General features: G+C 37.5%; 1 protein-coding gene across 1 annotated transcript; it reads left to right on the top strand.

Annotated features, from left to right (window-relative positions):
- Window positions 1-4,773: 4,773 nt before the first annotated feature.
- On the top strand, window positions 4,774-13,613 carry tmc8 (transmembrane channel-like 8; the record flags this gene model as incomplete). Its single annotated transcript, XM_079262606.1, has 16 exons — window positions 4,774-4,816; window positions 5,355-5,616; window positions 6,647-6,795; window positions 6,903-7,037; window positions 7,126-7,178; window positions 7,250-7,389; window positions 7,462-7,609; window positions 8,677-8,835; window positions 8,925-9,076; window positions 9,158-9,215; window positions 9,347-9,453; window positions 9,591-9,777; window positions 12,540-12,682; window positions 12,842-12,991; window positions 13,161-13,239; window positions 13,473-13,613. The coding sequence occupies 16 exons, from the start codon at window positions 4,774-4,776 to the stop codon at window positions 13,611-13,613; spliced, it is 2,106 nt and encodes a 701-aa protein (XP_079118732.1).
- Window positions 13,614-18,282: the final 4,669 nt, after the last annotated feature.

Here is an 18,282-nt window from a genome sequence, read left to right as displayed (position 1 = left end):
TTTGATATTTCTGAATATAGCCTCTACAGAAATGTGCGAATTGATTCTTAAGACATCTTGTAATTCAACAAGATTAGGCTCGCCATTACACGGAGCTTCAAAGCTCAGACAGGCATAAGATGTAGGCATGTGATGTGTCACAACTGAACTGCCTCTTAAAAACCACAAAAAACAGTTTAGGAAGTACCTATAGTTGAGAAATCTGCTGAAACCAGCCCTTGCTTGATCAGAAAGGAATAATGTGTAACTTTTGACCCAAACATTAGCCTAATGTAAGTAATGATGGAGGATTTCTGGGTCAATATGCAGCGGACTCTGAAATAGACTAAGTCAACTCAAATTTCTTAACAGTTTATTGGACTCCATTGTAGACTGAACTGAACAGGTCGACAGCTCAGGGTGATGGAGGTGCCATGTTGAAGGTGGTACCTGGAGCTGGTCTAAAGTTCTGCAGTTTTGCTTAGCCATAAACACATTAAACAATTCAGACTTTACACACCTGCACTGGATTACCTGTCCCTACCACTCACTGAATGGACTCATATGCACCTATGCTGGGACTAAAACTTGAGAGAATGGAGAATCCTTTTTTCACCAGCACCTTTCCTTTGGTAATCCTTACTGGGCAGCAGGTTCCCTTCGAACATCTAACCTAAATGCTCATGATAAAGTGGAGGAGAATAACTTAAAATCAGGTAAATATCACTCCACCTTTATTATTTGTGTATTGGGTTGATTGTTTATTTCCACTGTCCAAGTTGATCGTCAGGATTTCCCACTCTATTATCAGTCTTTGTGCTCATAGTCTACTTCTCCAATTAAAGTACAGCGTGCATGAATATGAACTAGGGACTATTGTGATCCCTGTTTTGTAATATGTTGTTGTTTGTCTTTATCTCGAAAACAATAAATTAATTTATAAATAAATAAATAAATAAATAATACATACATTTTTTCTTGCACAAGAGTTCCCTGTGTAACAAGTACTTATTAACTACATGCAAGTACAGAGGTTATTCCTTGTAAGATAAGACAGATCTTTTGCTTCAGACATGGACCTTTCCAATTTGGGTCCTGAAAGAATATGATCCATGCAGTATACCTGAAGCAGGGTGCAGCAGCCCCGAAAATAACTGAATATACTGACAAAATTATGAAACGGCTCAATAACCTTCTTCTACCACTATCGACCCAAATAACTTTTTTTGGCTTGCTCTTTGCAGGCTCTGCTACAACAATCTACAGCACACATATGTTTTCTGTTACCCTCTCTCAAACATACTTTTCTCACTACACCATGTTTCCTCATTTGTTCATTTGCTATTACATGTATTATTAATGTCTTTTTAGTACAACTGAAATGCTTTTAGTCTTTATAACTTTGATGGCACAGAGTCAAACACACAGTGAGCTTAAATTTATATACACATGTATATAAACACAGACATACATTTTATATATATATATATATATATATATATATATATATATATATATATATATATATATATATATATATACATACATACGTGTGTTTGTGTGTGTAAAGACAAAAAAGTAATTTGTGACTAGAGGCAGGAAAGGATGCCGTGGGAGTGGGATAGAAACTCTAAAACAGCTTCCTATAGGGTTAAAGTTGAGTTGTTCTACTGCCAAATAAAATATTCTGGAAACCATGTTGGAGGAAAAGAAGTCAGATCAGTTCACTGAGAGTTTAAGTTGGATCAATCAAAGAGTAAAAGATAAAAAATAGAAAAGAAAAACCGTGCATAAAATACATACAGACAAATCTCCACTAGAGCTGTAAATATTCCAGAAAGCAGCTCAACAATAAGGATACTATTAATCAAACACAATCCAGAAACCAGTTCAGGAGAAACTAAATCCAGCTATCAGTAGATATAGGGGTAAAGCATGCTGTAATTGTAAAGAAGAGGAAGGGATGTGAAGTAATCTATTCATCCTGACATTTTCTGAGCAACTGGAAGGTCATGAGTTAAGAGAGGCAACAGCTGGGACAGGACAAAGCTTCAGTCAACACTGAAAAAGGGAAACCCTGATGTCAAGCATTAAGATTACCATTTTTTTTTTTTTTTTTTTTTTTAGTTGTATTGGGAAGAAAATAATAATGACACATTTCTGGATTGTAGGAATGCTATGTAAAGGTTAGACAAGAAAGGGAGCCAGAAAAAACTAACAGGACAGCTGACAATAGAGAATCTCTTCCTCGAGGACAGCCAGACGTGCTTTCAAAACACCATTACATTGCTACTCCATCATCACAACAATGGACACATAACTATGAATATCCTTATGGATACGTCTCAGATTTTCTTAATTGTCAAGAGGGGGCACAATATAAATCCTGCAGCGAAAGCTTTGTGCCACTCCACCAAGAAAGTTCACTCACACGATACTGAAATCTGTGAATGCATTTCTGACTTATACTTCCGAGAAAAAAAAAACAAAACAAAACTCAGTTTCTGCCCTTTAAACAGACTTTTTTCGGGCACTTCTTTCCTTTTTGTTGTTGACGACCAGCTAAAACTGTACCTAACAATCAACGAAGAGCTGCAAGACAACCTGCTGGTGAAGTTAGAGCAAACTGACCAAAGTTTAACTCGAAGTTTACCAAAATTTTAAGGGTGTACAAATGAAAAGGTGGTCAAAAGAAGCGAAACAACAGCTAAACTTGTAAATATTGCCCACTCACCCTCCCGCTAGAGAAACTCGACAGACCAGTTCAGTCAGACTCTAGATGCCAGTTTCTGTGATCGCTGAAGGCACGCTCAAATGAAACCATCGGGACAAACCATTGACACATTTACCTCTAAATGTTTGTGATTGAAGTAAAAGGTTAAACACTCCAAAGGTCAAATCCACAATTAATGGTTTATTATGTTTTGCAGTTTACCAACCTCTCAACCTTCTACTTAATATAAACTTCTTATGATATTGATGTAACATAAAAATGACCCCCGCAGAGGCACACTTGGTTCAGTCCGGTCCCCCCCCCTTAGCAGTGTTTTGCAGGAACATGCAGACTTCATACGACTTCTAGCGGTAACACGAAAGGAAGCAAACAAATACAAAAATGCTGATTTTATAAATGCAGAAATTATACTAAATATTGAGGGTTTTTTTTCTTCTTCTCTTGATTCCCCCTCTCAAACTTTTTAATTCCACGTAGTATATAAATGAATTCCACAAATGAATACTTTTTTAATGGACTTTAAAGGATTGCACAAAAAGGATGATAAAAAAATTGTTCAGCTAAACAGTAGAAAAAAGTAAATGAAGTTGTAAATGGAGATTAGATGGCACCTAATATCATTTGCGTCAGTGTTTATTAATTAAGCACATTGTGTGTACACACGTTCCTATAAAGATAATCATCATGCCAGCAGAAACCATCTTTGTTTAATCAGTTTTGAGAATCATTTATCTCACCCTGTTCACTATTGCACACAATTTTTTTTTAAAAATGTGTACCTATTATCTAATTCTCATAATTACTATTTCCCTTCAATTTATTAAAGAAGGTCCCTGAGCTTTGACTTAGTTAAATCATTACTTTTATTATATATTTGTGATTTGCACAAAAACAAAAGAAAAAACAAACAATATCTTTCTGAACTTTTGCTGATACCTAATAAAAATGACTGCAAAGAAATTCTTAATCTGACAGACCACAAAGTGTGTCTAAAATTGACATTTACAATCAGAAGTATTAGCAACTGCAACAACTTGGAGCATGCTTGTACTAAAAAAAATCTCCTTACAACATTATAGTTCCTTCCACGTCAAAGTAGTTTTGTGTGGTGTCACTTCAGTATAAATGACATTTAATGTAAGGTTGCAAAATTCAGTAGAATTGAAACCAGGGGTGATGAAATAATGCATAAGAAAGGACGCCCACATCTGGGTTTCCATGTAAACACTATTGGCTGAAGACAAAATGGGTATGTGGTGCAGTGAGTGGGTGTTAAGAACCTTTTCGCTAAATCATCTTATGCACTCAGCTCAAACACGATTTTTCATACGGCGCAACACTTCCCAGCAAAGACTGTAATATCCTGTCACATGATAGTTAATATGAACTAATGAACGGACCATTAATAACAACTTTCCCAACTATTTTATTATTTAAAAGACAAGAAAAAATGTTGTTTGTGAGCTTATCAATTTGATACTAGGCCATTTGTGTTAAAACACAAATTATATTTAGTTTCACACTTTTGCACATCTCTTAGGGATTACATTGCACATGAACAATAGAAAATACAATGACACTAGAAATCATCATTAAGTGTCAAACAATATTTGATGCTATTAGAGTCTCCAGAATCGTACTTGCACCCGAATAAAACTGCTTAAATCTAATAATTTTCTTGAAAATGTCCTCTTATGATGATCAATCCAGCGTCTCTGTGTATGCATTTTGTATAGTGGTATACTAATTTAACAAACACCATCATCTGCATCCTGTCATGTGATTTCCTGAGATATGTCAAATTCAGCCTCACTGTGGTCAGAAGCAACATGTGTTCCACCTGCTATGTTGACAGTGTGTGAAGGAAAATGTGAACTTGAGTCATTCGGAAGTCTTTACTTCAGTCCAACGCCTGCTTTGAGCTGTAAAGTAGAATATGCTACTACAGATTGAGGAAGTTACTTTTTACTTTAAAGAACTTTAAACTACAAATTGGGTGAGATGCATCGTCAATAAAGGGAGGGGGTTTTATAAAAAGAAAAGAGGAAGTACAGAAGAAAATGGAGGACAAGAAAAATGTGAACTTCATGAGACTCTTATCAGGTAACAGAAAATAAAACAGATGTTTGTTCTCCTTTAGGTGTTTTACAGGGACAGAACTTGTGTGTTCTGCTTTTTTCAGTACTTGTAGTTTGTATTATTTGTGTGGGAAAACATTATTGCTTGTTTGTTGTAACTCATCCACTGTAAACCTGTACTATGAAATTCTAGACGCGACAATGGATCCCGGTCTCTAACTTTTCATTAAGCTGGTGAAATGTGTCTAACATGTAAACATTCATGTATCATTCTGAGTCACAGAGTCAAGATATTAGAATTTAGTTGGTAAGGATGAGTCTTTGTGTACAGAAGCAAGATAAAAATATTCATATGTCCAAGGAAACTGTACATTAGATATAAAACAAACAAAACCAACACATAGATAGCAGAAATGATCAAAGACAGCCTATGGTGTTTTTTTTAAAACAATTTCCAGAACATTATTCAGGAAACAAAATACTTAATAATTACCATCAGCTACAAACATGAATTGTATAACTATTAAAGCATAACAGGAAATTGTGTGTTATTTTCATCACAGAGGAAAGCACTGGATCAACCCTGTCTTCAGACTCCTGTGAGTACTACCAGACAGAGATATTTGACCTGCTGCCCAGCATCCAAGCTTCCCGGCCTGAGCAGAACAGACGCAGTCCTTTGGAAGCTCCTGAGGCCTACCAGGGTGGTCCAGAACCTGTAGACAGCATCAGCCATGGCCATCTGTCCAAAGGATCCAGAGACAAGTCGTCTATGCAGCCACTCAGAAACCTTGCCATGTGTATACAAGCGAAGAGAGGTGCCAGGTAGGCATCTTTAATACATACAATTTCTACTAACGCTAAAGATTTTAGGGAGTAAAAAGCTCATTCGGTTACACAATATAGTCGTTTTCCCTACTTTGTGGGAATTTTGTTTTCCCTATTTTGGATTTCCATTGTAAAATCTAAACAGTAAAACTCAGTTGAACAGTAAAACTCAGTATTAATCATTATAACATTTTTTTTCTTTTATTTTCTATTCTATTCTAAATTTTATGCCGTTATGTTTTGTTTGTTTGTTTGCAAACCAAGTTTTGAACCTTTCTCAGATGGTTATTTCTGGTTTTTAACAGCAGCCTCTTTAGGTTTCAAAGCAAAATGTCAAGATGTCCAATGTGCAGAATTTAAGTGGCTCAACTGTGAAGGATTTTCAGGCTATCTTTTTGGGATGGGCAAAAATCAAGAAATGACTCAGATGTTGAAGCAAACATGAAGTAACAGCCCAAAAGACAGTTGTTGTTTTTTTTTCGTTTTTTTATTTTTATTTTTTTTTTACAAGCATAGACATGTGAAGTCAGTAAGTGTAAAAAAAACCTAAACAAGACAAAACAGGCAAACATGCAATAACACTTCATGAGTACCTGCGGTAGCAGGTAATAGACAACATAATCAAAAAACAAGACAAGCTGTGCCTTGCTAGAAACAAAATAAAAGATAATCTTCTTTAGAAAAACTGAAGCTGAACAATTAGATATTAAAATGATTACAGTCATAAAGGACTGAAAAATCCCTATCCATAGGGCCAACTGTGATACCAGTACTTCATGGCAGTATTATAATAGATGATGAAATACTCAAAGTTTCTGTTTAACATAGTTTTACCCATTCTTTAAAGTCAAAGCTTAAATCTGATTTGAATTAACAAATTTCTCTACACAGTCCGTTTAGTTTTGTCAGTTTGATTTGTTGCATAATTTTTTTTTTTTTTTTCGGCATCGGTATTGTTAAATGTACAAATCTGTCATGTTTGATTAAAAAGGAACTAATTAAACAGTATTATTATGCTGCTGATTAGGGAAAGGAGGAGGATGCAAATCAGCAATATTGGTTTTTGGGAGTCTTGGAGGCGGAGCCAGAGCATCAGCAGGAAGAGGGTGTGGCCTCAGATGGGACAGATGCTGTCCAGCCTGTTGCCATGGCAGCACACGTTTCACAAAATTGAAGGTAAGATAGGCCAAGTATATTTTCTGTAAAGTATTTTTACTATAATCCTAAAAACTGCACCGTCACAGCCTTTACCTTGGCGTCTAACCTTTGAGCAATCTTTCCAGGCCGGTTTGGAGTTGGCGTGAAGGCCTACTTTGTTTTCCTCAGATACTTGATTTACTTGAACCTGCTGCACTGTGTTCTCATCTGTGGTTTCATTATGGGGCCCACAGCATTTTATGGCAGGGGCATCCACAGTGGTGAGTCATCTGTAATTACTGACAGCAGCGAATCAAAGTCAACTTCGTGAAGATTCCTGGAGTTAATTCTCCTCTGTAACTTCAACAGAAACGCTGAGATTTGGAGGAAATGACTCTGTTTTAGATTTCTTTCTGGGAACGGTAAGAAGAGTTTTCATACATGTTCAATTTCTACTTTTCATATGATCAATATTCCACTCTGCTCTCTACAGGGCTTTCTGGATCGATCTCCTGCTTTCTTTGGCTTTTACACCCGTGGTTCTCTGGATTTACCCTGCTTGAATACACCTCTGTTGTACCTTGCTGGAATCCTCACCATCATCCTCCTCAGTTTGATTATAGTGGTCCGCAGGTTAGTGAACCACAGCCTTGCTGCAAAGATCTAACTATAGTCAGTTTCCTTACATGTACTCGCCTCTCACAGAACAACCGTTGGCTACAAACACACCTGGATGCTTGGAAAGCGTTACAATATGAATGTCTGCTTTAAGATCTTCTGTGGCTGGGACTTTACTATCCATGATCCTGCAGCGGCTACTCTCAAGCACAGCTTCATCAGAAATGACCTAAAGGTGAATGGACAGATCCTCTACACACCTACCCTCAATCTTAAAGGTTCATGTATTGCTTTGGTAGCAGAGTACTGGGGCTTTGACTCATTAGAGCCACTGGGATTAAAATTAAGGCCACCTAAACCAAGAAATGCCTCGAGATGAATCCGCTTATGTTTTGTTTTGTTTTTTCTTTAAAATCATTTGTATATTTCACTCACATGATACCGACATAATAGAAGCATGAAAACATTCACATTCACAACCAGCTTGATTCAGCTTGAAAGTGAATTAATGGGGGCATCTAAATCACGTATCCAACAAAGTTTTAAAACATACAACTATAGTCAGGCCCACCGCTTTTTGGAAGATGCATGAAGGGTGTCTTCAAATAATATAGGTTGGGAACAAATGCACTACTGCATCAATAATACCAAAAAAAGAAAGCCTACCAAGCAGAAAAACACACGTATGGCTGCACGCTCACTGGCCTGAGCTGTTTTAAAATGGACTAATGCAGTATGGAAAATGTTCTATGGTTAGAGAAATCAAAGTTGAGAAAAGTGTTTATAGCTCTCTTTCCCCTCAGCAAAAAAGGCTGGTGTAAAAATGTCTTATTTTAACAACATCAGCAGCATGGCTCCTTGCTAAGAGTCTGATATCAAACTGATTGCCTGCATGGAGACTTGTTGCCTGTTGACATTATTTGGAACATTATGAAAAACATCATTATTATTATCTGGTATAGTCTCATATTTTCATGAGGGTTTGCTCATGAAACTGATGAGCAGCTGAAATATTTCTGAAATCCCATCTCAAGCTGGAATGGGTAACATTTTCATTTCCAGAATACAATAACTGGTTTCAACACTTGCAGAAAGGTGTTTATGAAGAGGTAAATGTAAAACAGTGGTAAACAAGCTGCTTTCCAAAAGTTTACCCTTCTTGTAAGGCTTACTGTGACTAGCAGCAGGAGGATGGAAACATACTGCATGGTTTTTATTTCTAATGGGCTCAAATCTTTCAAAGAAACGGATTTGATACAAACTCTGCTGCAGTAAAAGATGCATGTTGTATCTCTGTCTCAGCTCTTTTTAGAGGAACAGAGCTTCTCTTTAAAAAAAGCTCAGAGGACGCTTGGTCAGAAGGTGCGTCTTTACCTGCTCAGGTTCATCCTCAACCTGCTCGTGTTGTCTCTGCTCGGTGGGGCTTTTTACCTCATCTACTTCTCCATAAACAGAGGAACGGTAAGGATTTGATTCTGAAGGTCTTATTTTTCTGCACATTATCAATTATTTTGTTGACCAGTTCTTAAATCTGTGACTATTTTTCTTAGATGGAACATCACTGGTTAATCAACCTGGTTCTTCAATATCTCCCTCCCATCACGATCACATCTGTCAACCTTGCCCTCCCCCACATCTTCTGTAAGATCTCATCTTTTGAAGACTACTCTGTCACCGTACAAGTGAATACCATACTTGTGAGGTAAGCTGCTGCAAAGTAGAAACACCTGCTGCACCCACAGAAAAACATTTGCATAAATGAACTTTTTTTTTTTTGTTGCAGGAGTATTTTCTTGAAGCTGGCTTCCCTGGGGATCTACTTACTTTTCATCGTTCAAAAAGTGAGTTGAAAGTGAGACATAATGTTTCACACATTATAAGTTCAGACACATGGAAGCTTCAAGATTCCTGACTCTGATTTCTAATCAAGGATTTTATAGATTTTTCCCTCATTTGTTTGTCTTTTAAACAGTCTTCTACATGCAGTGAAAACCAGTTTGGCAGAGAAATGTACAAGCTGTGCATCTTCAACTTCATCGCCACTTTCTGCAATGCATTTTTCTTCAACTACCCCAGGAAGTGGGTTTGCTTTAGATCAATGGTTTCTTTCTTATTCATAACTGTAGTTTCAATGTAAAGATCATAAATGGTTAATGTCTCTCAGTTTCTGTTGCTGTCTCTTATTATAAACGTCTTCCATTTCTTATGTTTGCCAGGCTTTTGCAGGAGCATTACCCGACATCCTTGATGGCCCGGTTGTCAGGGAAACAATACTTCCTGATCCCTTTCCATGTACTGGATCTGGTATACGGTCAAACTGTGTCCTGGGTTGGAGTGTACTACTGCCCTCTGCTGCCTCTGATAGGAACCATCTTTTTAATAGCCACACTCTACATCAAAAAGGTTGCTGTAAACATATGAAACATAGACTGCTGCTTATAAAATTAAAAAAATGCTGAGTGTCAGGAAAACAGGAAGGATAAGCCACCAAAATTTAGATAAACTGCTTGAACAGAAGGAATTTTGTAGAAAAAAGAAACAAACAAAAACCAGACAGGATGGTGGTGTAACAAAACCCTACACCACGGTTAAGATTGTAAATAGATTGCAGAATGTAAGAAGAACTGTTATAGGGCTTTACAAGTGCAGAAAACGTATATATATATATATATATATATATATATATATATATATATATATATATATATATATATATATATATATATATCCATCCATCCATCCATCTTCTGCCGCTTATCCGGGTCGGGTTGGGGGCAGCAGCCTAAGCAGGGAAGCCCAGACTTCCCTCTCCCCAGCCACATTTCCCAACTCTGCGGGGGGATCCCGAGGCGTTCCCAGGCCAGAGATATAATCCCTCCAGCGTGTCCTGGGTCTTCCCCGGGGTCTCCTCCCAGAGGGACATGCCTGGAACACCTCACCAGGGAGGCGTCCAGGAGGAATCCTGACCAGATGCCCAAGCCACCTCAACTAGTTCCTCTCGATGGGAAGGAGCAGCGGCTCTACTCTGAGCCCCTCACAGATGACCGAGCTCCTCACCCTATCTCTAAGGGTGAGCCCGGCCACCCTGCAGAGGAAACCCATTTCAGCCGCCTGTATACGAGATCTCGTTCTTTCGGTCACGACCCACAGCTCATGACCATCGGTGAGGGTAGGAACGTAGATCGACTGGTAAATCAAGAGCTTCGCCTTCTGGCTCAGCTCCTTCTTCACCACGACAGACCGGCGCAGAGCCCGCATTACTGCAGACGCCGCACCGATCCGTCTGTCGATCTCGCGCTCCATCCTTCCCTCACTCGTGAACAAGACCCCGAGATATTTAAACTCTTCCACTTGAGGCAGGACCTCACTATATATATATATATATATTTATTTAGGAAATATGCCTTCTTGCCAATATATAGGTTATAGGTTACAGGTTAAAGGCTAGGGTCAGTTATATGTTCATGACTCTGTAGCTCCAGCTGGCTGCGGCAGTTAATTTCTGACATTTAATCATTTTAACAAAGTATATCTGAATTATGACTTTAAATCTCCTAACGATGACTTAGCAATTACACTACAAAAGTTTCTAACCTTGGGACTCGGTGCTTTTGGCTTGTTTTGATGACACACTGACATTTATTATGTACCATTATGTACATTCCAGTAGCTCTCAGTGCCGTGCCCCGTCTCGGGCTGAGAAACTGCAATTTTTTTTTTCCCCGTCAGGGTCAAATCATGTGATATCTGTGTCGTGCTTTACAGCTTGTTGTCACACAACAGCTACTACAAACAAATGCTGGATGTTTGAATGTGCATGGCTGATTCAGCAAAGACAGATATGAGGACAGTATGGAAAGAAACAAGGAAAGGACATACAGAGAGTGTCGCAGTGACAGATAAGACAAGAACCAACAAGATTTTTACAAGCTGGAGACAAGATAAGCTATGTAGAATAGAATAGAATAGAATAGAATAGAATAGAATAGAAAATCTATCTATCTATCTGTCTATCTATCTATCTATCTATCTATCGATACATACATACATATATATATATATATATATATATATATATATATATATATATATATATATATATATATATATATATATATATATATATATACATATATATATATATATATATATATATATATATATATATATATATATATACATATATATATATATATATATATATATATATATATATATATATATATATATATATATATATATATATGTATATATATATATATATATATATATATATATATATATATATATATATACATATATATATATATATATATATATATATATATATATATATATATATACATATATATATATATATATATATATATATATATATATATATATATATATATATATATATATATATATATATATATATATATATATATATATATGAGAGAGAGAAATATATAGATATAGATGTACAGTAGATTGGCTGCACGGTGGAACAGTGGTTAGCACTGTGGCCTCACCGCAAGAAGGTCACTGGTTCAATCCTTGGCTGGAGAGGGGTTTGGTCAGTGGCCTTTCTGGCTTCCTCCCACCGTCCAAAGACATGCATGGTTAATTTGCCACTCTAAATTGCCCCTAGGAATGAGTGTGAGTGTGAGTGGTTGTTCATCTCTCTGTGTGGCCCTGCGATGGACTGGTGAGCTGTCCAGGGTGTACCCTGCCTGTTGCCCAAAGCCAGCTGGGATAGGCTCCAGCTTCCCCGCGACCCTGAATTGGAATAAGCAGTTCAGAAAATGAATGAATGTACAGTAAGTATATAAACACATTATATGATAAAGAATTTAAAAAGGAAAAAGAGGTAGCTGGTACTATTGCACATGGATAGAAATATTGCACAGATGGAAGGAAGGTGGCAGGTTATGTACAGTGCAAAGTGTTGATTGTTGTTTGTCCAGGTTTATTTCTTATTTATTGTTGTGACAGCTTTGGATAGAAACTGTCTTACAGTCTGATTGAGACTGGACTAGTCTTAATGTAACTCTTGAGAAAGGCAGTTAAACAAGTTTCCCTCTGCTGTGCAAAGTAGTTTTTATCTGCCATTACTGGTGGGTTTGTGCCTGGGACTGTCGGTTACCATGTGTTCATGATAATTTCTTTTTGTTTATTCTCAGTTCAGTGTCCTGCGTTGCTGTGTCGCAGAGGAAAGAATGTTTCGTGCCTCCTCAGTTTTATTCCACTTCATGTTGCTGCTGGGCCTCCTCATGGCTGTGGCTACACTCGGCTTTGACCTGTATCCGAAATCTGACAAAAACGAGTACTGACATTTCTGAAACTTCTTTATGTGTTTTCAGAGATCAGGTCTTATCTGCAACACTTACTGAGAATTGTCCATACCAGTCGTTGTTTTTTCATCTAATTACTTTGACCTTTTAGCTTTATGAGTCCCCTAAAAGATTTTCTTCTCTGATCTCAGCTTCAGATTAGACTGTGGTCCATTTGGAAGTGGAGAAAACGTGTTTAATGTGACAGGAGTTTGCGTGAAAAGTCTTCCCAGTCCAGCCCAGACTGCTCTTCGCTACCTGGCCTCTGAGGCCTTTGCCTTCCCACTCATACTAGCTGAGATGTGAGTATCTGCCCAGTTTACCCTTTTCCTCTGTAGCCTGCCTGCGTCATGTGTAAAAGTATCACAAATTAAAATGTGTTTTTTTTTTCTTTTAAATAACTCAAATATTATGATCAGCTTTACTATTTGTCATATGTCATATCTGACATGAAGGACATTGTTTCCTCAGAATCATCTTAACCTCATATGTGTCACGAGGACGAGCCAATCAGAAGGCCATTGAGAGACTAAAAGACATGCTTGTTATGGTAAGCATATTTCATGCTGCAATTAAGTTTAACTATTCAAACTTTGTTTAGTTTATTTTTTGTTTTGTTTGTATGATTCTTTCCATTTTTTACCATGTAGAGTTTTGATAGAAATATCTGATGATCTTTCAGATCTTCATATTCATGTCGGAATGCAAAAAAGTTTTAGTTCTTTTTGTGGTAATGCTATGTGTGCTCATGTTGAACCTATAAATGTCATGATTTCCCAACAGAGCAGCTCAGATAAGCGTTTCCTGGTAAAGCAGCACACAACGTTGCAGAGGAGCAGAAAGAATGCCCGCAGAGTTTGCTCTACAGCTGTTGAGGAGGACGTCGCTCTCAGTCGCAGGAAAGCCGCCTCTCCATGCATCTGAACCAGTTTAAGCTACTGCTTTTGTGCATAGACTCCAGCTTACAACATTCAAAACAAAACATGCTCCAAAAGCTTCTTAAGGCATGAAGGAAACCTGAGGTTACCAAAAATGAGAAGTCAGAGAGCTGATTAGCAAACTTTTTCAAATATGTGAATGTCAACAATAAATGCTTCTGCTAAAGTTACACCAGTGTTACCATAGCCTGCAATGATGTGTTTTATTATTTCTTTGTTTTGTAAAAAGACTGTAAATTTCCAAATGTTGAAGTAATTTTTTTTGCCCAAATGTAATGTTCAGTAAAAACCTGCTTGGTTTTTTGTTAGTTTTTGAGGCTTTCCTTGTGTGTGACATCATATAGATGCTTAAAATGAACCCAAACGTACAGCCTAATATGTTATCTACTCACAGCATGTGTGCAACTCCTATGCGCTTTGACTGACTCACACACGTACGTGCACAATGAGACATGCAACCAGAAAAAAACGTGTCAAAATACACAGGACTGTTATGAGGAACTGTCACACTCTTAATCTGATGGCACTCTTGGGTGAGTTTGTGACTTTTTTGTGGTGAAAATAACAATCTAAACTGATTATTTACTTGGGAAATATTCTTACTGGTAAATGTTGATCCTCCCTCTTCCAGCTCTGGCAAGTTTGTTCGTCAAGATAAGTAAGTGTGATGCTTCAGATATGAAGCTCTGTTTATAAATATCAGACATATGTCCTCTATGGTTTAATTGTTTTTTTAATTTATTGGAGGTGTATGTGAACAGCGCATTCAGGGGGATATTTATGTCTAACAGTGTGAATCAAAGTACATTTATTGTTATTTCACATGCAATAAGGTTCAGTGCAGTCTATTCTATCTTATTCTTTAGATGAATCGAGCTCTCTTCGCCCACAACTGACTGGTCCAGACATGGCATATCTTAACACAAGGGTGGCTTTCCAATGTTTTACTCAAGGCTCTTTTCCGTCCGTGACCTACGAGCTACTGAGGGACAGCACTTTCCTAGTTGGCACACATGTTGATCAGGAAGGGAATCAAGCTGCAGTATTCTTCCTGAAGGTCAATGCAGCATCACACGGGTCATACCAGTGCAAGGTGACGGCTGGAGGAAGCTCAGGAGTCAGTAACAGCATTCAACTGAACATTGTCAGTGAGTATCTGATTATGGATGTTTTACTGAAAATTACTAAGCTTGAGCTCTTTCTGTCATCTCCATAAATGCATTATTCTTTTTTTTCTAGTTCCTGCAACAAACACCAGAGTGAGCTCTGAACCATTCCCCCCAGTTGCATATGAGGGCTCTCGTATCGTCCTGAGCTGTGACGTCGAGAGGGGTTCACACCTTTCCTATACATGGTTTTTCAACAGGAAGGAAATAAAACCTTCTCTGTCAGGCTTCCATGTTTCTGGAAACAAGCTTGTGATAGAAGGAGGGACTCCTGAGCATGCTGGCAATTATTATTGCATTGCTTGGTCCACGGTGCAGGACATTAGGAGGTTTTCCACCAGCACAGAAGTCCAGCTGATAATAAAAGGTAAGTATAACAACAATGAGTGATGGTGTAGTCTGTAAAAGTACCATCCATTTCTACAACTTGTCTCAGAAATTTTTACAGCTATTCAATATATTGTCTTTGATAAGAAATAGAAACAGAAAGAGAAATAGATATAGAAACAAGGTGAAATGCAGAACCAGAGTGTTTAAGTGTGTTGATATTTCATTAGCTTGTAGAACCATCTTTAATATCAATAACTAAATGTTCATTGGGGCATTGAGGTTTATGGGAATGGATTTAGTCAGGTTGAGATCTGAGCAAGGATTTTTTTTTTTCTTTTTCAGCCATTCTGTTGTTGAATAACTTTGTTTGGGACCATTGTTTTGTTGCATGAGCCAGTTTCAGCCAAGCTTTGTTTGTCAGGCAGATGACCTCATGTTTGACTCTAGGAGTTCATGTCTGACTCAGAGATTGGAAAGTCCAGGTTTTGTGGCAACAAAACAAGCCCAAGTCCACACTCATTTAGGTGTTTTTGTGCTGATATTCTTTGTTTAGGTTTCATCAAATGAGGGACTTAATATACTGCCCAAAGGATATTGTTCCAGAAGAGCTGTTCGTTCAGATGCAGCTTTTGCTAATTGAACCTGTGCTGCCATGTTCTTTTTCTAGAGGAGACTTTCTTTTGGCACCTCTTCCAAAGGCATACATATTCAGTCATTTTGAACAAGCCCTTACTTATTCGATCTTGTTTTACTGACACTTTCATAAACTTTAAACATAACTGGACCTGTCTTGTCTTATGTTTTTTGCTGTTGATCTTGAAAGATTCGCAACTGTCTTGAATGTCTTCCACGTATGAATAATCTTTCTTAAAAATAATCAACAAATAGTTTGTAAACGGTCTTATGACCATTCCCACATTAATGGTCGGCAGCAACATATGCTTCTCTGTGATCAATTCAGAAGTTTTCCTCTTGGCGTTTTCCTGATACACACCTAGATGCCTCAAACCTGTAAATTACCAAAACCTCTGCTTAAAGTAGTTCTTACACTTTCTGTTGATCAGTTAATCAACTGCATTAGATTGGCAACACCTGACTGCTCACCCTTTAATTCCTATGTAAGCAGAAAAGATTTACTTCCACACACTGTTTTCGCATTTTGGTTTACTCTTTGTTTAATGATGAAAAATATCATAGAGCCTGAGAAGTAAAAAAAAAAAAGGTGTAATTTCTTTTTAACACCACTGTAAATCATTATTTGATGAATAAAATATTACTTTATCTCTCTCCCCATCTTCTTCTTCCATTCTTTTCTTGGCCAGCCTTTGTTTCGAAACCAAAGATTTCCTTCTTCGTTTTCAAAGAAGGAGAACGTTACCATGGCAATGTTACCTGCTGGTCGTCAAGAGGGAGTCCTCCAGTGGACTTTTTTCTTACAGTTGATGACAAGGAGGTTGGATCTGTCTCCTCTTCTGAGTCCCTGACTGCCTGGTTCCAAGTTGCCATGGTACCTGGACTGGACATGGGCGAGGCAAGATGTCACATGAAAACAGAAAAACAGGAACTGATGAGTGAACCTGTGTCTTTGGAAGTAGGTGAGGCATGTAGGGCCTGTCTTTTTTTTTTAATGAATCAACAGGATTTAACATTAACTAACAACCACATCTCTCCTTGTGTGTCCAGTCCCAGTTGGAGGGGATTTAAAAGTGGAAGTGGAATATCTGTACACAGCTGAAGCCAAACTAGCGGCTGCAAAACTGAGCTGTCAGATCAGCAGAGGAACGTTTCCTTCCATCTCCTGGCTTTTTAACAACTCTGTTCTTCCTTCTGGATCTCATTTGGATTCTCACATTCAGCCCATCGTGTCTCAGTTTGCCCTCACAGACCACAGACGAACCCTCATCCTCCCTAAGCTCAGCCAAGGGGATTCTGGGTATTACCGCTGCAGGGCCAGAGACAGCTATGATCACTCTGGGCCATGGGTGGAGAGCACAGACGTGCTGGTCCAAATCACAGGTAAAAAGATCTACAATAGTGCCAGAAAAAAACAGTATACTGTTAAAGACAGAGCTTCTAGAAGAGTGCTGAATTGCGTCCGTACAAAGAAGATAACAAAGCTGTAACTAATCATAAAGCTATCAAATGCCAAATACACCTGTATAAGACATTAACCAACCATAAGGTCATGTCTATGTCTCTATATGTATGTGTAGACCTATATAGCCTATATTTATATTCAGCATGGCTGAATAAACAGGGAAGTCATAATATGATCAGGCATTTGAAGGCCTTTTTCACATTGTTGACAGCAAAGGTGTTGATTGTGGTTAGTTGCCTCTGACTATAAAAACCTATCTAACTATAAACCTTATAACCTTATAAACCTTCATCCCATCAGTTACACTGTGCCACATTCTGTGTTAACAAACCTCTGGAAAGGTTTTTAGGTCTCCATCACTTAGTTTTTGTTAAGTGACAGGAAAACAGCACATGAAAGTATTAATATGGAATTAACAGTTTGTACAATTTTTAAAAGATAGATAATAAATATTTTTCTGAATAATTCTATTCTTTAGCACAGCCTAAACTCTCTTAGACAAGCTTTCATATCATTTCTTCAAAAAATATTCACGAATAATTTTCCAGGCTTCTTTAACTTTGTTTGACTTTGTATTAAAACAATCCCACACTCCACATTTAAAAATGGGGACTTTTCACTGTTTTTTTTTTCTTTTTTAAAAATATTTGTCTGACACCATGAGTCCATACAGAGATATAAAACTTCCAATAAAACTTATAATCCAGGTAGTGAAAGGACTTCCTTGATTTCCACATGAAGATTTGGAAAAAATAAATAAATAGAATGAATGCAGAATGGTGAACTTTTCTTTCATAGTAGATTGTGCAGTTACAAATTTGTGACATTTGGGTGAACAAATGCAGCCTTTTTAAGATCAAACTCATTTCCAAATTCTTACTAATATATTTAATAAGATTAACAGCTATTCAGCAGCTAATCACAGCATCTGGTTGATCCAAGCAATAAACAACCAATATTAAAATAAGCATCTGTTACAAACACTAAAAAAATATATATTTAACATATTCATCTTTTTTTCTCCTATTTTTAATATGTACATATGTTTTCCATGTGGGGTG

The sequence above is a fragment of the Telmatherina bonti genome (assembly GCF_933228915.1).
Source record: "Telmatherina bonti genome assembly, chromosome: 3".
NCBI lineage: Eukaryota > Metazoa > Chordata > Actinopteri > Atheriniformes > Telmatherinidae > Telmatherina > Telmatherina bonti.
Note: the sequence above shows the minus strand (reverse complement) of the source record. Positions and strands in the feature narration are given on the sequence as shown.